Here is a 25,138-nt window from a genome sequence, read left to right as displayed (position 1 = left end):
ATGTAGAACTTTGTAGAGACTAAAATCACCTCTGCCTTTTTTCTTTTATTCATCCAAGTGAAAGCTTAATATGTGACTATTCCTGTTTCTTTATTAGAGTCTGCTAATTTTAAACTGATTCTTTTCTGAGATGTAATTTTGCTACAAACATCTTAGTGACGCTTGGCACAATTAAGTACAAAACAACAACACACTTGCCCATATTACCAAGCCATCTAATCAACTGACCTTTTTTTCTCTGGTTGTTTTGATATTTCACTGAACACATAGTAATGAATCCCAACCTTAAATGAACTCAAATGTTCAGACTAGTTATTTTAAGTACTTTCATGCTTTCCTGACCTGGCCTGGAGCATTTAATTTTTTTTTTTTTACCTTATCAGGGTCTTGAACTTAATGTTTCTGCATTCATAGATAACAATGTTACTCCAAACTCAAGAACTGAAACTTCAAATACATTTTTTAACTTAATTATCTAATTGCTTGGCTCTTGTCAAGGTTCAAATTTTTATATGCTTTCAATGGCTCATAAAAGTTATATTTATAAAGACATCTTTTTCATGAATGCTTAAAGATTTTAAAAATTCTGTCTGAGTGTATTTTTTTCCAGAAAAAAGCGGAGTCTTAATTGTATGATTGAAAAGAAAAATACATACTGCCTAGACTCTTGTCCCTCCCATACACATATACATATTCATGCATATTTGTGTATAAGTGTGTTTGTTTATTTATTTGTATATATCTTCTTGGGAACTGCACAGATCTGTTCTCCTGCTTTATGTTTTCCCATTACATGTTGGTCTAAAGGCTCAAGTTTAAGTTGTTAGTTTTCAAAGATCTGTCAGAAGCGTGAGGTCCTACCCACACCCTCAGCTGAAAGTAGGGAAAGTGTTCAAATGATTCAAGCTCAGGAGCTTTCTGGTTGAGCGTCACATTAGAGGCACCATCTTGGAGTAACAGCAAATTGTTGAAAGAACGATTTTAATCCGAGGCCAAGGCTGTGATTGCTGCACTGACCTGGGAGGGACTTCTTGAGTCCCTGATTGATCTTGGAGGTAAATGAAGAGGCTCCTAGAAAAAAAGCAAGCATATGCTTTCAGTTAGATGCCACTGTGTACTTATGGTTTTCCCGACTACATAGGTAACACTATAAGCTTGTTCACAACTTAGTAAATGAAATCTTACCAGGAGAGAAAAACTGCAGAAAATTCTGGTTAAAGCCAGATAGCTTCAGACAAGGTTTGTAAAAAATCCTAGCTCAGAAAAACTTTTATCCTGCTCACATAATCATTAATCTCCTTATTATCCAGCCACAGGGTAATAAGTTCGATGGCTTTTTATATATCAGTACTAGTCTTGTCACAGATTCAGAGGTAAAAATGATACTGTGGAATTTTCATGAGTTAAATAAACCAAGAGTGCTTGTTACGAGGTATCTATATCTTGTACCCAGCGAGGTGATGAATACTGGTAAACTAAATCAGATGCTTCACTTTCTAGGGTGGAAAGAAGTTTATTGGTCCCTGTGGGGGAAGAGACTGCTCTCTTTGCCAGTGCTTTCCGGAAAAGGGATCTCGGGTAAGTGATGCAAAAATCAACACGGACAGCGGGAGAGGGAAATGGGCAATTACTAATCAGAGGGCATAAAGCTTCAGTTATGCAAGATAAATAAGCCGTAGAGATCTTCTGTACAACATTCTACCCAGAGTCATCAAAAATGTATTGTTCTCTTAAAATTGTGTTGAATCACCTTATACAGAAAGGGTCCTGGTGCAAATGGTACATGCTGGTCGCCATATTGATACTCATGTTGCATATTGGCATTTTAAAGGCTCTGAAAAGTCCTGCAGTAAGTTTAAAAAAAAAAACAAAAAAAACCTTCTCTTTATTTAAAGTAACGTTTCCAGACATTTGACCACAGGACTCTTTTTAGACAACACCAATTGAAATCCTGTGGAATAGCTTTCTGTACTCGAAGCAATAGCTGCATTTACTCCATGCTGCTCAAGTGCCAGGCACTGTTCTGTGTGCTCTGTTTAGCTCACTGACTCCTTACAGACAGTTCCTTGATCATCTTATGGTGTCAGCTTTGCAGTGCCAAGGACTCCAGCACAGAGCAATTTAGCGTCTTGCTCAAGTCCATCCAATCTTGATGACCACACCAGAGCCGTCCTGCAATGCACGTGAGCTCTCTTGGTTTGCGGCCCCTTGAATGTTCATGAACCTCTCTCTTATGTTCTAACAGCAGCAGTTGGCAGGCACTAACTCATCATCGGTGCTGGCGTATTAGCTCAAACCATCCTTTTGATTAAAAATACCCCCACAACCTTACAAGAATAGGAGTATGTTGCAAAAGTGTAACTGAACTGGTCCGATCCTAGCCTGGACCGAGACACCCTGTCCCAATCCGGGAGGTTCCTTTTCCAGTTGGATTCATGCAGCCAGTAATAAACCAATGCTGAGACTGGAACAACGCAGGCTTCTTTTAGTGGCCAAATAATGGAGAAGCGGGAACCTAGTTTGCATATCAACTTCTCAACCCAGTTTGGGCGAAGATACCAAATATATAGACTGGTCAGGGTAAAAGGGAGGGAGTTGGAAAGAGTGGGAGGAAAAGTCATGAGTTACCCGAGAACAGGGATGTGGTTGGGACCCAGACAACACTTCTTTTCAGTTCCTGTCTGGGCTTCTCTGGCTGTTGTCATGGCGATCGTCAGCTGTCATGGCGCTGGTGGGTGTGTCACTGAGCAGCTAGTGCGTTACAATGAGCATATAATGAGGCTCGAGGTCCACTGAAGTCGAATTCTCCAGCATCTCTCTTTGCACCTTCCTCTTGAAACTCAGATATGAGTAATTGGTTTCTATTTGAAGGAGGGGCAGGAGGACAATTCTGGGGCAGCCCCCTGGTAATAGATTTAGACAATTTTTGAGGCAGATCAATGATGAGTTTGAAACACGTCCAGACTGATCCCACAGGGCTGTGTGTGTTGCTCAAAAAGCACAGTTCGGTAAAAATCAGTCTACAAGGATGTGAAATGTTACCTTCCGGAGAGAAGGGACCCTCTGTTTCTCCCACAGCATCGCTTTGTCTTCACACAGTTTGTGTGCAATATGTGTGCAGTTCTGTTGTCGAGTTCTTTGCTATGAGCAGTGACCTTATTGACTTGAAGTTATGGCAGATTCCTTTCTGCTTAAACTGCTTTGTTTCTTCTTCAGTAAGTCAAAAACTTTGGTGATCAGACTTCATCTTGAGCTTCCCCCAGCCTCTTTCATGATATAATCTTAAAACTGCATTTGCGAGGAAACAAAGACCCTAAAAATGAGCAGTCTAAGAAGTGCTTTAGCTTTTTCATGTCAAGATACACGATATTCGGGGGGAAAAATGTCTGGCCTTTGTGTGAGGTTGTCAATATAAACCTGCCAAGATTGTACAAATGAAAAAAGAAAAGTAATCAGCGCCTCTAAACTTTAAGACCCTTCGAGCTTGGGGCCCAGGAGAAGTGGCGTGATCAGCTCTGTGGCAGGAATGGGATGCGGGCACCACAAAACAAAGAGGGACACGACAGGTGCTTTGATGAAGCCAGCTAATGTGGTCCTCCGATTGAATGATGTCCAGAGAGTTTTTTTGTTTTTTTTGTTTTTGCTGTCACAACTGGACGGAGGGCGATGCTGCTGGTTCTAGTAGGTTCCAGGCCAGGGAGGCTGCCAATTACCTACAATGCACAGGGCAGCCCCACACCAAAGGATTATCTGTCCTCAAATGCAGTAGTGCCGGCTCTAATCCCACAGCAACTCTGGGAAGCCAGGATGATGATTATCCATCGGTCAGTATGAGGAATCCGAATTTCCAAGAGTTGTACATGACTTGCTAGCAAGTGGAAGATGCAGGAGCCACCTCCAGCGGCCTCAGCCCAGCATCTGCCCTGTAATCAATGAGAAGAGGATTGATTATACTCAGGTTCAAGAACCGGTTTTAGCCGTAACTTTTATGAACCTCAGTGGCCACTTGAATCTGCCCAAACCTGGGTCTCCTCATATTTACACCCTCGGTCCTCTGTCTTCTGTGTCCTTGGGCTGTTCAGCAGTCACAAGCAGCTGCACGTGGGGAGGGTGCACTGTCCCTCCTGTAAACCAGTCTTCAGCGCCCTGGGTCCTGGGGACTCACGGGGGTGGGCTGCACCCTGCAGTCTGCACCACTGTTCCTGGGTGGTCAGGGAGAGCTGTGTGCAGAACACTGGTCAACCTCTGCCCTTCCTGAAACAGATGTGTCCCTCATGAAGTCTGCAAGTTGCTGGTGACGTTTTCCAGCTGGGAATCTGGGAGCATGGCTTGTGCATGACTAGGAGGTGGTTTGGGAGGAGGCCAGCCAACTCACATACCATCTCTTGACCTGCAGCTACAGCTCAAGGTGGACTGTAAAAACAGGAATCTACCAAATTCCAAGGATTGAGGCTCGACCCGAGGCAGCGCAGCCCATCAGGGGAACCACCAGGCCTTTCTAAGAAGGAAATGATTCCGCTCTTATGGTTTGATGCCTGAGTGAGTGGTTTGTTCGGCCCCAATTCAAAACCGCTGTGTCTACAGTGAGTGGTGGGGAGACAGGCTGGCTGAGGGTTTCAACTGGAAACAGAGGCTGGAGTTTGAAGAGGAGCTGGGACGCATCCAAGTCAGGGAACCAAGAGGGGTTCCCTCAGCACCAGCAGAAGGCCCTTCAGTCCCGCCGTGGTACCACTGGAGGCCCACCGTCTACCCCTGACACGTGTCTTCCTCAGCAATCACTGTGGTTTTCCCTTCAGCTATTTCCCACCAGCTGAGCCCCTGACTCTCCCTTGAGCGTAATCTAGACATCCCCACTTCTCTACCCTTTCCTGGAATCCCCTCCCACTCCCACCCTGCCTTGGTCTTTTCTGCCCTCCCCAGAGGAGCTCAGTGGAGACACCACCCCCCACCCCAAGGCGCCCACCCCTCCCAGGTCCCAGCCAGTGCGGATGCCCCCAGTGTGAGCCTGGTTCTCCTCTGTGGTGTTTCTGCTACCTTGACCTGCAGCTCTGTTTGTGTGGAAGTGCCTGACCCTCTTGATTGGACCCTAAAGGTGGTTGTGCAGACACATGTAAAGTGCTTATACTGGCTCCTGGCCCATAGTGGACCCTCTGGAAATAGAAGTTGCCTACTTTTGGTTCTCCCCTTTGAGAGCTGGGGGTCACTTTTGAGGTATTTCTTTGGGATGATCACAGTAGATGGCACCTCACAGGTAGTTCACACACATTAATCAATAACTTAACAATTCAGACTTTAACCCGGACAGGAGTTGGGAGCCTAAGCGGATGGCCAGGCCGCCTGCAGCGTGTATGTCAGGAGACCTGTCATATCCAAGAGAAGGGGGAACAGAATTAGCGAGGAGTCTCCCCGAGTCTTCCCCCTACACAACACTTAAACCTGTTAGAAAATGAGTATCTTGCGTGGTTCAGATTTTCTTGTGAATTTCAGGTAGGGCCAGAAATGAGCACGTTGAGCCATAGACACGGATATGACCGTTGCTGTGCTTAGACCTTTTGCAGGTTCAGGAACATCCTGGAAAGACTTCAAGTCTGAGGGTAGGACACTGGGGATTACCCCTTGGGTCTCTTGGGGCCTCAGAGCCCTCCCCTGGGCAGCAGGGTGTGTACTAGAGAGCTGTCCTGCCCCTCCCAGCCTTAACAGCCCGTGGCTTCGTGATGTGGGCCGTGACTTTTCCACATGTGACAGCTACTTAATTGGCTTCCAAAACACTGCGTGACTGCCTCACATTTCCATAAACCTCATTGTAGTCCCTCTTGAAAGATGTGAATGAGGTGGCCTTGGGCGGGATTTTAAATTGCTCCTTGTCAGTTTCAGGGGAGGAATGTCTGTGTTTTTGATGGATGTCTCCTTGCAGAGAAAATTGCATGTCTTTCTAGACAAGGGTGAGAACTTTTATAAGTTCTACTTTAGTAACAAGCATGATAACAAAGACATCTACTGTAGCATTTTCCAGAATAAAATACATTTATATTGTTTTCCATCCAAGGGATTCTTGTAAAGGTTAAGCCCACAGAACTTAGCGATTTGGTGGGTTTGTATACAGGAAGGTCAAATGGCTTAAAACTCAAGGCCCGTCTTAGTTTTTGGTTTAAAAACCAAAATCACACATTTCCTTTGGAAACTTTAAATCACTAGAGTATATACACGGAGGTTTTCTGTCAGTTTCACTCATTTGTGTCTTGCACTCCTACGAGCTTGCATTCCATGATAAAAACAGAATTTCCTTGAGAAATTCTAACTCTTGTTAACATTTTTCATATCATTAATTTATTTTCACACAGAGTTCTCGAACTCAGTCTCTTTTATCACTCACACAGCTGTGTTCTAGTACATTCTATAACTGTAGCCTGATAAATGGTTCAGAGCAATTATTTTCATGTCCCGAAGTTCTCATAAGTCAGTTACATTACATTTTGATGGAAACAAGTTCCAATGACAGTGGAGAAGTTTGCAGACTTGGTCTGTCCCCACCCCTTCGTGTTTTGACGCCTTTCTTCTCCAAGAACTGACTTCCTAGCTCATTACGTCCCACTGGAGAATTCTCTAACAAATGAAGCCCTGCCTGAGGTCACAGACTCAGGTGCCTTCAGGGGACAGCAGGTGATGTGAGTGAGGGGCCCTCAGCCTTGGGGACTGTGAGGAGTAGGACAGTGCATTTGTCGTGTAAAAGCATCAGAATTCAGAGTTAAAAGACAAAACAAACAAACAAAAAACCATAGCACCTAACAATTAAACAAATTTCCTGGTGAAATTTAACCTGAAAGCTGCCGGCTTATTAAAGCGTTCCCCCTGCCACGAATATTAACCTGAATTTTTGAAGGATGAAAAACCTGCCCAAGTTAAAAGAATGAATCTCTTATGTCAGTGCTTGAGGATGTATTTCTGAACAGCACGTGGGTGACCTGGTGGGTGGAGGGACGATGCATCCCTGTCACTTTATATTATTTAGCCTATAAATAGTATTAGTAGGAGCTGATATCTCTATAAAGGAATAACTCTAATTAACGTGGCTTTCATTCTGCCGACAATCTCTCCCTTTAAATCCAGCATTTGTGTTTCAAAAAGGAGAGAAAACCAGCTTATTTGCCTGCTACTTTTATTAAATGATTTGCCTGTATTATTTTCCAAACAGGCCAACATCTCAGATTGGGTCTGAAGGTCGATTTTGGCGTGTCTGCCCTGGTCAGGCACCTCGTGAGACGGCCATGATTTGCAGCCGAGCCCTCAGTCTCCTGTGTGGAGTTCAGTTCCATGGCAACCACGACTGCTGAGCTGGGCGACCCGGCGGCGTGAGCCGTGGCCAGGCCCAGCGGGCGCAGAGCTCAGCAAGTGTGGGACCAGGCTGAACCTGAGAGGGTCAAGGTCACTACCAAACTGGAGGCAGCCTTGCTGCTGGTGAGAAATCAGGTGCACCTCAAAGCAGGGAGTGTTCCAAACGGGAGCCCAGGGAGTGGTGTTTGTGACTCTGAGAATGCCTGTCTAGCGCAAGGGCAGCATCTGACTAAATTAGTTAAGACGCTGAATTACAGAGTTTTTAGGAAAGGAAAGTATATTTTTTCCTTTCAAACACCATTTTAACAAGTTGCCAAGAAATCCACAGGGAAACAGCTATGTCTCCCACTCTGTTATACAATCTTATTTGCAATTCATTCAGCAAATTACCATTCATTCATTCCATTCATTCAGCCGGTGGCCATCGAGCCTTCACCATGGCATCTGAGGAGGCTCTGAGGCCTGGGGGACAAAGACGGTGGTCCCTGTGGTCTGGAGGTGGAGTCCAGCAGGAGACAGATTCACCCTCCTGCCGTTATTTCTGGGTCCCTGATGAGTGCCGGGGTCAGGTGGTCTAGGTGCTTGGGATCGGGGTGAGAACAAACCAAGATCCTGGCCCCCTCCCTGGGGGGATAATTCGTGCCCCAACTTGGTTTTGCACAGAAGCCTGTACGTGTGGTGGGCGGTGCTGGGGAGAGCTAGGCCTTGTTGGAACCAGAGGTCACCTAGTGTGTCACGTTAGTTCCTAGGTCTGCTGTAACCATGACCATAACAGACTTAGTGGCTTGAAACAACAGAAATTTATTTTCTCACAAGTCCTAGAGTCCAGAAGTCCACCAGTAAGATGTCGCCTTCCATGCTCTCTCCAGAAACAGGCAACAGGGGACATCCATGCTCTGCCTCTTCTGGCTTCTGGTGGCTGCTGGCGTTTCTTGGCTTGTGGCCGCATCACTCCTACCTCTGCCTCTGTCTTCACGTCACCTTCTCCTCTGTGTGTCTGTATCACATCTTCCCCTTGGTCCCTCTTAGAAGGATACATGTGATGGCACCGAGGGCCCACCTGGATAAGGCAGGACAAGCTCCTCCTCTGAGATCCTTAACTTTATCCCATCTTCTGTCATCCAAGGGGATGTCACAGGTTCCATGGTTAGGGCGTGGACATATCTATTTGTGGCCACCATTCAAACCACTGAAAGCATTTGGGCAGAGAGAACAGCCTCTCTTTCTCAGGGCTTTTGTGTTTGAGGGACCACCAGTGATCAGACAGGTTTGATCGCGTAGATGAGGGACCAGGTGGTAAGGGATGCAGTTGAAAAAACAGTTACAGGTTATCCTGAATAATAAGGAGGGCTCTGAAAGATTTTAGGAAGGGTGGGAACTGGCTGAATTTATGTTACAAGATCATTCTGGCTGCTCTTCAGAGACTCTAGTAGTGGCGGGGGGTGGGGGGGTATATTAGGGAAAACGTCTCAGGAGGCCAAGTTTAAGATTACTATTGCAAAGACAGACGGAGAGACGCCTGGATTCCAGTTCCTTGGGCAAGAGCTCCCAGCACAGCCCGTTCAGGTCCCACAGCAGGTGCACGATGCTGGGCTGATGTGATACCACTTTTGAAAATAGGAAAACCGCTCTTCCATGACCTGGTTCAAGGGGTGAGCTTACATCGTGCTCAGTGGCAAAGCCGTGTCTTCTGGTTCTCAGTGCAGTGTTCTTTCCACTGCACCAAGCTGGCTCTCAAGAAGCAGCTGATCTTTTTCTACCTGTTTCTCTATGAGATGATGGATGTTCACTCAAAACTACCATGGGAGTCATTTCATGATGTGTGGGAGTCAAATCATTATGCTGCACATCTTAAACTTACAAGGTGCTGTATCTCAATAAAAGTGGAAGGAAAAAGATACAGAAAATACACCTTACTGCCCAAAGAAGAAGTCTTTAATAAATGACCTGACTGGTTTGGAAGACCGCATAACTGTCTTGCTTATATTTCTGAAAAAGTTAATAATAATAATAATTTTACTGCCATTAAAAAACCAAAAAAACAAAAAAACCACAGATGAAAATTCTGAGTCAGTCTTACTCCAGGCTAAATTGATTAATTTATCCCCTCATTCAGTGAGGTGGACTTTAGGTACAAGAAAACACTCTGAAGTCCAGTCTGCTTAGACTGTCTATTCTTTGAGTAACATCTTTTTATTTATTTCACAGTCCTTCCAGATCGCCAACATTTTTTTCCTCCGTGTGACAGAGGAGGGCCCTGGAAGGACCAGCTAAAAGATTTAGGCTAGGCATTGAAGGCCTGTGTGAGGGTTTAAGAAGTGTTATAGTGTCACCTAGTGGCTTAGTGGTTGAGTTACAGACAAGCATAAACAAGGCAGAGGTTGCTGCTGAACGCTTTGTTAATTTTAATTATAGAAAGTCCGTGAGTATATGTTTAGAATTTATACTGTGCAAGGCAGTAGCGAAGGTGCTGAGGTGGTAATAAAAAAAATGTACAAGGATCAAGAGTTACTAGACAACATCAGCCCAAGCTAATTAAAGTAGTAGGCAGCAAACAATAATGAAAAATAGGTGATGAACCTTTTTAGGTGTTAATTGTTTGAGGGTGGAGGTGAGAGTTTGTACGAGAGTGAGATTGATAAGGATTGGGGTTAAAAGGGAAGCGGTGACTTTGAAGAGAGGGTGTGACGTTGTTTCCCCATGTGATAGCCGGGTGGCTTCGGGTCACTTGCTCTGTCTCTCTGAGCCTTGGCTTCCTCGTTTGGGAATGAAAAGGCAGACACAGGATGACTTTCTGCTTTAAGGATGTAAGGATTCCATGAGAAGAACTGCAGTGCTGTGTCAGTGCCCAGGATGGAGGAAGTGCTCTGTGAGTGGTACCCTCGCACCACCACCATCATCACCATCACCACCATCATCATCACCATCATCACCATTATCGTTCTGGTTAGAGGAAGGTGGCATTTGAGCTACAGTTGGACAGAGGCTGCTATTACTTCAGGCAAACCGATGGCAGAAGTGTGTTTGGAGCAGAGGGTGTAGGTGTGGACACCACAGGGAAAAGTGTTGGCTGGGGTGGAGGAAGGTAGACCGTATTCATTGCAGGGATTGACGAAAGCAGTGACACAGCCGAGGGAAGACTGGAGATTAGTTGACAGCTGTATGTGGAAGCGGGGAGGAGACTGGAGTTAGGGAAGCGGGGGAGACTGGTGCTTGGATAACCCATGTAAGATGACAGACCGTGACCCAGGGTCTCCACAGTGGGATGAAAGAAAGACAGGCACCTGAGGTTTAATTCAAAGAAAGATGTGATAGACTTGGTCATGGGACAGACATGGAGAAGGAGGGAAAGAGGGTCAGCCAGAGCTGACAGCTGGGTGGTGGTGAGCTTAGATGCTGGAAGGAACCAGGTTGCTATCTGCTGAGTTGGAAGAAAAAGGCAGGGAAAACTAGTCTGAGGGTGGCGAGCTCAGCTTCTGACATGCTGAGTGTAAATTTACAGGGAAGAAGTTTCAAGGAAGTTTCTTGAAAACAGTCAGAGATAGAGGATGGGACTAGAAAGCTAGATTTGAGAACCACAAAAATAGCGGTCTTTAATTAAGTTGATGAATACTATTGTTTTCTTAAAAAAACTTAATAGGAGAACATCAAGATACATTTTTAGAAGTTTAAAAATAAGATGAGCCTGGAAGCCACTGGGCTGTTGCTGTAGGCATGCTGTGACTGTGGTTTAGTGCAGGGACCCTCCAATGTGCCAGTTTGGATCCGGGGAAGGAGGCGGGATTTTGAGAGAACCTGACTGATCGAAGTATGAACACAAACTTACTGGGGACGTGAGAGAGCTGGAGTAAGTTTTACCCCCTTAGAAGGCCTTCCTCATTATACAGGGATCATAACCTGTATTTCTCAGTGTTGCCGGTTAGATTAAATGGGGTAGAGTATGCACACGAGCAGGTGCATAACCCAGCTTAATGTAACTAGGATAATAAAAGCATCGTTCTTCTTCCTTGCTCGTTCATTCATTCAAAGGCTGATTTGAAGATTTTTGGTTTTTAAACTGTACACATGCTCTTATCTGTTGGTCGCGTCTCCCTAAGTCGTTGTGAAATAAAAATAGTCTGATCTTAGCCCAGCTCAAGAGACGTGTCTGACACAGACGATTAACAAGGGAGAATCCTAAAGGAATGTTCTGGCCTCAGAGAGCCGGGCAGGCGTGCGATTCCTTGTCCACTCCGATCGCCTTCATCCTTTATTTGTACAGCTGGCCCAGGACCCGGTGCTGCTGTGGCCACAGTGGGGAGGCGCCTGTAACGGGTCTGATGACTCGGTGTCAGCTTGGCCTTTGGATAGAAAGCGATGACCTGGTGGCTTCCCATGGCATGCCAGAGCTTCCTCGGCTGTCAAGCCGATTGTCATTTCTGGATTCAGTGAGTCTGTTTTCTCACTTCTCCGTCTCTCGCTGAAAGTCATAAACCACAGAGGCAATTCCATGCACACAGTAGCACAAAAAGAAAAAAAAAATCAGGGGTCCCACATCTGAAAGCCAGTCATTATTCCCCTGGGCATTTTTTCTTTTTTGCTACAGTGAATGCAGTGCCACAAATCCATATCATCGGTATTTCTTTAAAAAAATTTTTTTTCTTAAAGATGCAAAATTCCAGCCATTATTTAATAATTCTGTAGTTCTAGAAATGTCTTTTCTGGGCTTGTTGTCTATGCCTGTTCATCCTGAAGTTAATTTTAGTACAGCCTGATGAATGAGTAAGCTCCAATATTTACTTATATACATAGTTTTATTCAAACTGACTCCTTTTATATGAAATAATTTAATGAAAGCGGAACTATTCTCTGCATTACTGTGGATAAATTATTTACTCAAGTTGGGCAAACTAGCAATGACTATTTCAAAGATTGCTATCTGGGAAGTTTTTGTGAGCAGCTTTCTGACGGACTTAATACTGTTACACCAGTTTTGGTGTATTTCTTCAAAAAATTTATCTTATGATAAAGTACCGATTAATATGAAAAGACAGCACTGCATATAAAGCAAACCACAGAGTCTTCCCTGTAAAAGGTAGGCATTTAGCACTGTCTGTTAGTCATTTCACTGGCAAAGTAGGGGTTGTGTTTGCTGTTGACTGTGGTTGGAAAGAAGACAGAACACGCCTGAGTTCTATCTCAACAGCGGTACACACCAGCATCGCTGCATTCAGGACCCCTGCTCTGCTCACCCCAGTGTGGAATCATCTGAGATCCGCTAACTACTGGCAGCCAGACTTCTGGGGATGGCAGTTCAGAGACCGGGGAAAGCAGATCCTTTCCCTCATTTACAGTCTTCCCTTGGTGGATGGGGGTCTGACCGCATTCTTTTATTAAGTATTTCTTGCTCTCTGCCTTGCTTACTTCACGGCCTTGGGCATCTGGACTCTGCCTTCCAGGACCCTCATGGTCGGGTGGGTGTGGGGTTGGGGCCACACAGACAAAGAGGCGATCATAGTAACCGGTGACATGTGTGGTTAGAGAGGCGTCTGGGAGAGGCATCTGACTCTGAAGGGTGTCGGGGAGGGCAGGAGATCAGCGGAGCCTTTCTGGGGAAGGATTGACGGATGCCTTGGAGGGGTTGGGAGGGACACTTCTGGGACAGGACCCTGTGAAAGAACAGTGCTTGATCAGACATGGCCAGGAAGTCGGCGCGGCAGATCAGGGTCAGGGGAGAAGGGAAGAAGTGGGGATGAAGAATTTAATCCAACCATCCCTCGTTTCATTGCTGTCTGAGGGGGTTTTAGAGGGCATTTTCCCAAATCAGGACACATAGCTGTGCTGAACGGAGTGCCACCATTCCTGCCACTGCGCTGAACATTTCTACTGCTTTTCATTTTCTCCTCAAAGTTCCATTAACTCCCTGGGTTGGGCATCACGTGTCTAGAAGGAAACACATTCAAGAGATTTCTAGCCAGTAAATTGGCTGTCCTTTCTGTTACCCTTTTATGTTCAAATATGAATTTCGTCGTTTTTAAAATAATACATTGTTGTCAAGTACAGCATTCACAAAAGAAAACTGAGGAGTTTTTGTGTGAACCATATGTAAGACAAAAAGATGATTTCCAAACTTAATGAAAAAGCAGTTATTTCCCGAGCCTTATATTTAGGAAAAATGGGAGCATTTAACTTAGGGTAATTAATCCAAACCAAGTGAGACTGATTAACACAAGTAGAAAAGGTCTGCTGAAGTCATTATTTACTCTTACTTCTAGATGGTAGTTCAGAAATTGTGTAATATCTAGAGTGAATTGGCGTGCCCTCAAAATGCCCCCCAGTGCTTTGCACCCATATAATTATATCTTAATTTTATTTATTTATTTATTTCTTGTAACATGTATTTATACATTTAAGCTTCCTTGAAAATTCTAAGCTGTCAGTCGTCCTTTGGATACTCAAGAAATAATAGCTCTTGTAAAGAAGGGCAAGTACAAATAAATTTTGATTTATAAAATTTAGGCAGATGTTAAAGGCTGTTGGCAATGTTTGTCGAGCCAATGACTGAATGATGAAAGAGAAATGGTAAGTAATCTTTATTATGAAAGTCACATTTGCTGATGGTAAGATGCTCACAAAACAGAACGAATCATTGCCCAGCTTGCATTTCTCACTCCGGAGACGTGATGACATGCCGTTTCTTGTGTATCCTTCTAGAAAGTTCCTTTACAAACGTATTTAGAGAAAATGTCTGTCCATTTGTTTCTCTGCAGGTGGGATCATATGATGTACGGCTTTTCCCCCCTGTTTAAGTAACCATAAACTATTTGTAATAACAGTAATGTATAATAATAGCTAGCAGTATTGTGCCAGCCCTATGCTAAACACTTTACAGGCATTATTCTTTTTATATCCACAAGCCACTGACAGATAAGGCAGCTGGGGAACAGAGAGGTTAAGAAACATGCCCAAGGTCACACAGCTAGTAAGTAATCCTGGGCTTCACGTGCAGAGTGCTGACTGCAGAGCGTGGACACACGTTACACTGTTTCCTCTTCATAATTTAAAAATATGATTTGCTAGGATGCTAAGACGGCAGTAGACAGGATGCCCTGATGGAGACATGAGCTTTATTTTACATTCAGCGGGAAGACAAGGAAACTTTAAAAAGCAGGGGTGTGTTGTGATCTGATTTCTGCTTGAATGTCACTCGGGTTGCTCTCTGGAGAGAGGCTGGGAGGAGGGTAAGACGAAGCTGGAGAACCACTCAGGAGCCCAGAGCAATGGTCTCAAGGATGCTGGCCTGCACCAGCGTAGCAACAGGGAGACAGTGAAATGGGTGAGTTTCAGATCCGTTTTGCAAGTGAAGTGCTAGGAGCTGATCATGGATTAAGTGTAGTTGTGGCAGAAAGAAGATTATTGAGGATGATTCCTGGGATTCTGGGGCTGGATTCTGGGTAAATAAGGAAGGTGGATGGAGGCTCAGATTCAGGTGGACAATCAAGAGTTCCATTTTGGATTTTTTTTAAGCCAGAAGTACCCTTGTATTAAGGAGATGTCAAGGAGGCAGCGATGATATCCGGAAGGTATGATCATCTGGAAGTTAGAGAAGCCTGTGCTGAGACGCATGGGGGAATTAGGATCCACAGCATTTAAAATTTCCTTCCTGGAGGGAACCATGGAGGCAGGGGTTGTGGAGAGAGAGACCGGAGCCTGGGACACGGGAGGGAGAAACATCGGGGGGTCAAGGGAGCGTGCCCCTCTGAGGCAACTTCCCTACTCCAAATAGAAAGAGCCTTGAGACTTGCTGTAACAACTGAACATGAATTCACTGCACCAGGGCATCTCAATGCCTCGGAGAACGGGCTTCAAGGGAGCAGGGAGCTCCTTATCTTTGTGTCAGAAATGTTCCTACTGGGGGTTCAGGAGGAGAACTGAGTTCATGAAATGACTTCACCTAAAATAAGAGGTGGCCTTTTCATTTGTGGAAAGAAAGTTGCATAAATATAACATGACATGGAGAGCCTACTTCCAAATTATCAATAAGAAATTAGATAAAAGCAGCTAAAAAAAAGAAATGTTTCTCCCTAAAAGCGCAGACGAATTATTTGAAGTAAGCAGAAGGGCTGGCCATTTTTCCTCACTCTTAACTCGTGTCTCTAACATCATGGCACCGAGACTTTGATTCTTAAAAATTCCTTACTTCACTAAATAGCTCAGGATTTATAAATGCCAATGGCGAAATGAAAATAGTAAGAGAGTTATAATTGGTTTATAGATGTGTGTGTGTGTACATGCAGTAATTCAGATTTTTTGTACAGCTTCAATTCGGATTGAAAAAGACAAGAATTTTCTTTCTTTTTGTAACTGGTTGATCGTTTGTGCTTCTATTGCTAGAGTCTGCTCCATTTTTAATTTTCTAGCCTTTTGTAAACCCAAGTGACTGTATATTTGTGTTAGAAAATGCTACTTAAGAATCATCCGCCCCCACCTTTTTAATCTTTCTTCTTAGGGTCACCCAGGACCACCTGGGCCACAGGGTCCTATTGGGCCCCTGGGGCCTCCAGGACCCATTGGAATTCCAGGAGAGAAAGGGATGAAAGGTGACAGTGGCCTTCCTGGAGCAGCAGGTGACAAAGGTGACAAGGTGAGCTTTTTCATAAGTGAAAAAGTCCCTTTAACCACTTACCAGCATTAATACGCCAGATTGTTTTCTAAATCACAAGTAATACCTATTTGCACCTTATAATAAATGGTCTAAACTCCTCTTCCATAATCAACCCTCATTCCTAGCCCTCTTCTGGAGAAGCCCGCCTTTCTGGATCTATTCTAGGCACTTACATACATGCGTGGACCCCTGGAGGGGTTGTACTCTTTAAATGGCTTTTTAAAAACCTAAATGATGTTATATGTGTCATGCTGAGCCTTTCTTTTGTTACTCAGCCATCTGGCTTACAGATCATTCCATATCCGTTTACGGAGATTGAACTTATTCCTTTAAAAACACTGTATTAGAGGCCATACTATGGATAAACCTCTAGTGTATTCCCGTTGATGAGAATTTGCAGTCCTATCCCAGCTCTGTGTAGGGCAGGTGTGCAGAGACGGTCCTGCAAATTACCTGTGTTTGCATTTCAGTGTCTGTTTCTCTAGGATAAACAGACTCTGAGAAGCTGAATGTCCAGTTTATAGGATCTGGAACCTATTCTTTGAAATGATATGGCCAAGTTGGCTTCCCAAGTACAAAAAGAAAAGCACAAAATGTTGATCTGTAAATGCTGCATTCGAGCTCATTAATGTAAAAACAAGTGACAATGACTGCTATGGGTTTTTAAAAAAATGAGTTAATGGTTCATATTTTCAAGTTAATCAACCTGTTAATCTAATAATTTAGTAGCTTTTATATCATTGTTTTATTTTCTGGGATTTTAGGGTCCAACAGGTGTTCCTGGATTTCCAGGTTTGGATGGAATACCTGTAAGTATCCTTAAATTTTCTCCATTTTTTTTTTAAGGAGAGAGAAACACTCATCGAAGTCCTTAAAAGCACATGTTCAAATATATATATTTTTATATAATACATAATATATATGATATATATGGCAAACTCCTTTATATTTTCTCATTTTAGTAAATGCCAGGGTACTCGCATTTCAATTTCGTGTAATAACTCTGAGATCAAAACACTTTACTTGACAAGCAAGGTGTTCAAAGAGATTAGAGAAGAGCATTCCAAAATATGAGCTAGATACGCTTGTCACCTCACAATGTTCTAGAAATAAATGTACACTCATTACCAAAGATTTTATTTGCTAGTAACTCCCAGTGGTGGAAGTGGGCTTAAAACTCTCATTGCTAACATGAAAACCAAATGAAAGAAGGAAGAGGTATTTGGGAGACTTCACAATTCATTAGAGTCTTTTTAAGGATTTCAAGGAAGATTTCCTCCCAAATCTCCCCAAGTACTCCAAACTACATTAATTTAAATTGGGAACTATTAAAATAAATTTACTTAATTTTTTCTTTGCTATAAAGTAGTTGTGGAGAGAGGAAGGAAATTTCACAAAATTTAACAGCATGCACGTCCCAGTCACCGTATTTGGGGACCCATATTGCATAACCTTGTTGTTACGGTATTCTTGCAAAAATTCTTCACCTATAATTTTGTTTCTGTAGGGACACCCGGGGCCTCCTGGACCCAGAGGCAAACCTGGCATAGATGGCTACAATGGCTCAAGAGGTGATCCAGGGTTTCCAGGAGAAAGAGGAACTTTTGGCCCAGAAGGCCCCCCAGTAAGACGCCACAGCTCATCCTAGTGGGACTCTTAAGTGAAAAGGCCCTCCAGTGTGAACAGGCTTGATGTGTTCAAGAAACAGAGTTAACACAAGTGTGCTGGGAGCATGATGAACACACGGGGGTGACTCGAGGATGAGGACAGAGAGGTGGGCAGGATCTAGAACACAGGGGGACTTGTAGACTGTGTAAAGAGAGGCAGGGTTTTCTTTCCCATGCCCGTGGGAAGGCACTGGATGGCCTTAAGGAAGGAAGTGACTGGGTCTGACTGATGTGAAGATGCTGCTGGCTGCTGTACAGAGAATGGATAGGAGGGGAAGGGAGCCAGGACACCAGTTAGCAAAACTTACATTGTTTATCAGTGTTCACTGCAGACATGTAAGCCCCTCTAGGTATTTCAAGCAGAAAGGAATTCAATACAGGGAATTTGGCACTTACTGTAATGGCTGGAGGATTGAAACTCCAGGGTTACTCCAGGACTATGGATTTCAAGGGCTCACACTTAGCTGAGATTCAGGCTTCGGAAGCTGCCCTTGTACCTCAGCCACTGCCTCTCATCCCCATGTCAAGACACCAGCAACACTCACGTTCCTGCCTTCCTGCTTGACAGCATCAGCAGTATCAGAAGAGAATGTCTTCCTCACTCCTACCTTCCAAATCTCATAAGTACATTTCCCAGGTGGAACCTACTTCACATCCAGCTGCAAAGCAGTCTGGGAAATGTAGTTTTTAGCTTTCTACCCTCATAATGCAGAAAGATAAATGGTAGGGGTATGGAATGGAGGTCCAGAAACAGCTGACAATATCTAGCACTTAAGAAAACTCTACTGCTGCTTTTAGTTAATTTTTTCCTGCAAAAATTTGAACTTTTCTTTTAAACATAACTTTAGCAAGGACTAATCTTTACCACTTATATCCCCTTTTTCTCTCTTTCTTTTCCTTTTTCTCACTTAAATAAAGACTGAAGAGGATTTAATACTGACTTTCAGTCGCTGTTTTTCAGACTTTCCACTTCCCTAATTAAATGTCATTTCCCAAGACTCCTTCTAAAAGGTTTGTTCATCACCACCACAGGCCTCTTGCTTTTTTCTATGCATTTTCGTTTTGCTCCAGATTCTTGTGGTAACAATCTGAGCACAGAACTCGAAAAGGAATTTCCATCTTCACGTTTTCCTTGTGACAAACCAAGTAACAACTAACTTTCATTGTTAAGCTTCTCAACCACCCTTTGTTTTCAAACTCAGCCATTTGAAGGCTCAAGTGCAGTCTGCTGAATGCACATTGCTTAAAGTCTTCAGATTGGATCACACCTCATTCTACTGAGCATCTATGAACAATCAAGAGAGCAGGCTTCTCGATTTTAGCTTTAACACAGCATGTAGTACTGACTGCAATACGGACGTTTGTCCTAATGGTCTCTTTGCAAAGCAGTTTTCTTTCCCTTGACCCATTTCATGTATCAGCAGTCCTCAGTCTGCACAGGAGTGTAAGATTTTAAGAATAATATACAATTTGAAGGCACACAAAGCCACGTTAACCTCCAGTGGGAAAATTACTATTGTTCTATGATCTTTAAGTTATCTTGTTGAAAACATTAAAAACTCTCTTACTTCCAGTTATAAGCATATAGGGAAAAATTTAAAAACTATTTATTTAGGATATTGTAATCTAAAACAGACGAAACATTGAGGATTAAAGGGTTTTCTTTCTTTGTAAAAACTTATCAAGGTAGTTTGAACTTTGCTTGCCTTCTGGCCTTGTAACTTAGGGTATGAAGTGAATTGGGTTTCATATCATATGCTTTGGTGAATCATCATACTCGTTTCTAAGTTTGGACCAGCTCCGGTGTTGTGAAATATCTCCAGGAGTTCCTTTAGCATGCAGTTGTTCTGCCTGTGTCACTTCCTCTGGTTATCTTCATCCTTTTGGTCACAACTGCTTCCCTCAGTTATGTCGATAAGTTTGTCTTCACTGAGTCCCCCTGGCCTGAATGACAGCAGCCTCAGCATTCCCACAATGGCTATTTCTTCCATAACTCCACTTACATTCTAGTTGGACTTCATCTCCAGTATTATCATTTTTCATTTCCCCACTTCATTTTCAACTTTGTCGGCCAATTCTCTCTTTTGGTGATTTGTTTTTATGAAATATTGTTTGGGTTTATCACCGGGAGACAAGGGGCAACACAGCTACACGTTTCGCCGTCTGTGTGTGGACTGACTGACAGACGTTAGTGACGAGTCACTGACAGACTGAAAGTAGGAATGCAATCAGTCAGCGATCATGATTCACATCTATTCCTCACTGGTGGTCTGTGGACCAGTGAGCTTGCAGTGATGTCTGTATTTTCTGCAGTGACTCAGTTAATACACAGTGGGAACTGAAATTTGAACTGGTCTGTTGGAGGACTGGTGCAATTTAACTTATCTGTGGGACTGAAACTCACATGTATTGAAACCGTGAGAAGCAGGAATGGCCTGTGGAAGCAAATCTGATTTCTCAAGGAAATTGTTGATGTAACCGACCACGAAATGGTTTGGTATCTCCCATTGGAAGCGAAGTCAAGCCCTCTCCTGAGAGGGATTAATTCTGAAATCTGCATGTCCTTCATAGGAAACTTGATATATGACGATGGTAGAGTTTTTATGTGGTAACCAAGTTAAGCTATCTTAAGATACTAAGTATGAAAATTATGGAGGAAAAATACACTGAGCTATTTCATTCACTTTTTAAAAAAACTCTAAGTAAACAAACTTGCAGCTGTGTACAAAAACTCCAGAAAGGAGCACTTAATGATTTTTAAAAATTAATTTTTCAAAGTATACACAGGCTATGTTTTGAATAAAAATACTGAAATGGATAAAATCTTTTTTTTTCCGCTAATCTTAGGGCATAAATTATTAGCTGACAGTTTCAAAATTGTTTACCTATAAGAATAATCCAAGTATTATGTGTATTATGTTGTGAGGAAAAAAAATTAGTAAATATCTGTAAGTATAGTAACGTATATTATATATAATCTATTAAAATGTATATTATATATTTATAATATATTATACATACATGCATTATATATTATATATGGCATTATATATATTATTATACATATTAGTAGATGGTCAGTCTTAGGAGATTCCTTACTAGATTTTCACCAAATATGGAGTGAATATATGTGAGCACCTTAGGACAATGGTAATGATGAGAATAAAGAAATCTCCACTAGTGAAATATGATTATAATGCTAATTTTCTTGGTAAGTAATATTTTATTTGGAAAAGAAAATACTGAAATAGTAATAGTTTTTCCCCTTTAAGTGAATATTTTATTTTCAGGGACTTCCTGGAAAAAAAGGAGAAAAAGGAAATCCCGTGTTCATTTTTGGTACTGTAAAAGGTATTCAGGTAAGTATTATGATCAAGGTGAGTTAACAATATTTTTTTTCATATGGGTAAACCCATGCAGGAAACACATGAACTGAGATTTCCTCTGAAGTGTCCCTGAGGAAGCTGGTTTGGATCGTTACCCTGACGCTCTGGGAGGGCCTGTACTTCTCGTGTGAAGACACGTGGCTTTAGCTTCTCTGGCTATAAAATTCCAACACTTCCAGATGATTCTTGCAGAGTTGTAATGAAGACATTTATTTCAGGTTTTCCCAGCCTTGGCACTGTTGACATTTGGGGCCAGATAATCATTTATTGTGGAAGCTGCCCTGTGCATTGTTAGGATGTTGAACAGTGTCCCTGACCTCTACCCACCGGATGCCAGTAACCACCTCCCCCACCACACACCCCCCAAACAAAATCTCCAGAAATTGCCAAGTATCTCCTGGAGGGAGATCATGCCCAGCTGAGAAATATTCATTGATTTGTAGCTAGAATATTGTGATATTAATACTTGTCACCCAGTATAATAAGTCACCACTACTGAACTTGACAATTATGCAAACCTAATGGCACCGTCCTTGGCAAATTCAATGCTTTTGTGTTTTTAGCAGAGAATGATATACAAATATTCAGAAATAAACTCTTGAATGACCACCGCATCTCTCTAATTTGAGTAGCCCTGGATAAGCAGAAAGAGATCGCTTGATAATGATAAATCAAGAGGAGACATATGGTACATTTTCAAGATGTGTCCATTTCTGTTAAGGAGGGCTATTCTACAATAATTAGATAAAAGTCATCCTAGATTGTTTCTGTCAGACCCCAAGTTCCGTGCCACCTGGAGTGGGGACACCTGAGTGCTGGCCCCTTAAGTGAGCTCACAGTATTTGTTTGTAGCCTCTGTGCCTGTTCTTTCTTGTTAAACAGCAAGTACTGTGTTCTTGTTTATAGCTTAAATGATGTATTAATAAACTTAGCATCAAAAGCGGGGCCATTCTGCAACAGACTTGCAGACATAGTAAACAATCTTATGGCAACCAGGGAAAGGGGGTGGGAAGGGGTAAATTTGGGAGTTTGGGATTCGTAAATGTTAGCCACTATATATAAAAATAGATTTAAAAGACAAGCTTATTCTGCACAGGGAACTACATTCAATATCTTGTAATAACCTTTAATGAAAAAGAATATGAAAATGAATATATGTATGTATCTGCATGACTGGGACATTGTGCTGTACACCAGAAATTGACACATTGTAACTGACTGTACTTCAAAAAAAAAATTAAAAGCAGGGTCATTCTGAGAACCAGTATGATGTATTGGATGGAATGAACTGACCCTTACCTATACTGTGACTTATGCAACCCCCTTAACCCCTCTGAGCCTCATTTTCCTTATTTGTGAAAGAAAATTAAGATAATTTTCCTCTCAATGCTGATGATCTTTTACAATAATTCATATTGCAGCATGTTGTAAATCTTAACACACAGTATGATGTTAACTATGGCGAGAATTTTTTGGTAATTGTGCAAGAAAGAGCAAGTGAGATAGAAGGGGAGATGTCTAGAGAGAATGCCTCATTTTAAAGAGAAACAGAGGATCTCCAGTAAAAGTGGCAGATCAGTAATCTTGGAGTGACAGTGATCTTAAGAGCCTGTATCCACTTCACACCCATTCGGATGATTATTATTTAAAAAAAAACAGAAAATAGTAAGTGTTAGTAATTATGTGGAAAAGTTGGAACCCTTGTGCATTGCTGATGGGAATGTAAAAGGGTGCAGCTGCTATGGAAAATGGTATGGTGATTTCTCAAGAAATTAAATGTAGAATGACCCTGTAATCCAGGAATTATACTTCTAGATATAGACTCCCAAAAATGAAAGCAGGGACTCAAACAGCTATTTGTACACCCATGTTCATAGCAGCATATTCACAGGAGCCAAAAGGTGGAAGCAACCCAAGTGTCTACCCACTGATGAGTGGATAAGCAGAACCTGGTATTTACATGCAACACAATATTATTCGGCCTTAAAAAGCGAGGAAATTCTGACACATGCTACAACATGGACCAACCCTGAGGTCATTACACTAAGTGAAATAAGCTGTCAACAAAAAAAATGTGTGATTCCACTTAGAGGAGGTTCCTAGATTAGTCAAATTCATAATTTCAGAAAGTGCAGTGGTGCTTGCCAGAGACTGAGGGGGAAGGGGTCTGGGAGGGCTCGTATTTAATGCACGCAGAGTTTCTACTGAGGAAATGAAAACGTTTGGGCAATGGAAGGCTGTGATGGTTGTGCAACATTGTGAATGTATTTAGTGCCACAGCACTGTACACTTAAAACCAGTTAAAATGTTAAATTTTATCATATGTCTATTTTACAATATATTATATTTTACATTTTTTAAAAAGAACCTGTATTCAAGAGAAGATACACCCTTCGATCCTTTAAAGTAGCTAGAGACTCGGGGCAGAGTCACAGGGCAGTGGATGTGCACTGAGGCAGGTGTGAGAGGATTTCCACACGAATTTCCCTTACATCTCCTCTGGGGAGATAGCAAGGCGTCTAGGAAGAGAGGCAAGGTCTGGCAGTCAGACGAGAGACAGTTCAACTCTGATAAAATGAGACTATTGGATGGTGAATTTAGAACACTTTACACTAAAAGATGAAATCTCATCTTGATTCCACGTCCTCACGGCTCAGCTGTCTTTTCCTGGATTCGGCTGTGTAGGAGCAGGGTTCTGGGCTTACTAAGTGAGACAGAAAAGTGCTTCCAGAGAGCCTTTCCACAGCTTTCTTTTCAACACTGAAAACCTGAACAAACTGCACAGGCAGTCCAGATAACTCCTGTGTGTGTGTCTAATTTTACGTCTTATGTGTTTTAGGGAAATGGTTTTGCTCTTCTAATGCGATGTATCCATATTATTGCAGGGTGACAGAGGGGACCCAGGACCTCCTGGCTTACCAGTAAGTCTCCCGGGCAGGCCGTGTGCTTCTGTTTGCTTCTCAAATAGCCGATGATCCCCACTAGGGTATATTCCAGCAGGACCCGGGCCCAGCCGGTGCAGAGTTGAAAATGTAGGTCTGTTGTCCGAAAAATATTACAGACTTCAAGATGGTGACAGGAGAGCGTTAAATCCAGCCTGAGGCCCTCTGTGACTGCATAGGTCACATGCCCAGGGAGCATCCTTGAATCTCACCGAACTCCCACTTCCCTTCCCTTTCTGTCTGGCAATGATCACTTGGTATCGCTCAGGTAGACAGAGTCACTTAATATTTAGGGAGATAATTTTGCTTAGAAACTACCTAAATAATACATGTCCAGTGAAAATTCTTTTGCCTGCTGAGTCAGCAATTGTGTATTACGTTTAATATTTTGCCCCATCTTCATCTTCCTGGAGTTTATCATTCGATGATATTTGTCTTTCCAATTAACGTTCATAAGATTAAAACTGAAAGCAATTTTACTTCCCAGTGGTTCGCTTACAATGTTGCTTGGTAGCTTCTGGCTGTTGACAGGATTACTTTCCCAGGCTGGTTCTCTTAGTACTCCAGAAGCTCAGTTCTACGTAATCAGTGGGAGACCTCGGTGTTGCTGTTAGAATAAATAGCGATTCATCCTCCAGGAAAGAGCTATGCTATTGCACGCTTGCAAATCATTCGGCGTGGGCAGGGTGAGCTGGAGAACACAAAGTCTCTCCCCCTAGTTGTAGAACTACCCAGCTATAACCTCTCCTTGTGCATTTGTGTGTAATTATGCCACAGCTTAACATCTTCCAGACAATTGTTTATGGCTGAATTGCCTTGATCTGAACTGGGGCCATTCCTGTTCACTTTGACCTTATAGGGCACGTTTAAAGGCTATATTAAAGAGTATAGATAACACTAATATTTTAGCTTTGTTAATGTTAATTAATATTGATATTTAAAGGCATCTTCATGTATATTAAAGTTACAGCATACGTGGAATTTAGGAGTTCTTGTTCTTTGTTCTTGACAAGATTCGGTTGTGAATAAGTAGACTGATTTCTGGGTCTTGATTTCATCCCGCACGTAGGGGTTAGTCACACCCTGCAGAGTGCAGCTGCCCGCCAGCCCGTGCCCTTTCTGCATCTGTCAGAGCTGCTGTCCAAGGTGATTCAGCGGGCAGGTGTG

The 25,138-nt window shown here is 42.8% G+C and overlaps 1 protein-coding gene across 1 annotated transcript in view; it reads left to right on the top strand.

The window, feature by feature from the left end:
• The window catches only part of COL4A4 (collagen type IV alpha 4 chain), a 115,880-nt gene that overhangs the window by 21,469 nt on the left and 69,273 nt on the right, over positions 1–25,138 (top strand). The window contains exons 4-9 of the mRNA XM_072961745.1: positions 1,501–1,578; positions 15,821–15,955; positions 16,741–16,785; positions 17,484–17,600; positions 20,934–21,002; positions 23,915–23,950. Of these exons, the coding sequence (XP_072817846.1) occupies positions 1,501–1,578; positions 15,821–15,955; positions 16,741–16,785; positions 17,484–17,600; positions 20,934–21,002; positions 23,915–23,950 (480 nt within the window). The remainder of the gene's footprint in view (positions 1–1,500; positions 1,579–15,820; positions 15,956–16,740; positions 16,786–17,483; positions 17,601–20,933; positions 21,003–23,914; positions 23,951–25,138) is intronic.

This window comes from Vicugna pacos, chromosome 5 (assembly GCF_048564905.1).
Source record: "Vicugna pacos chromosome 5, VicPac4, whole genome shotgun sequence".
Lineage (NCBI taxonomy): Eukaryota > Metazoa > Chordata > Mammalia > Artiodactyla > Camelidae > Vicugna > Vicugna pacos.
This window is presented reverse-complemented; position numbering and strand designations above follow the sequence as displayed.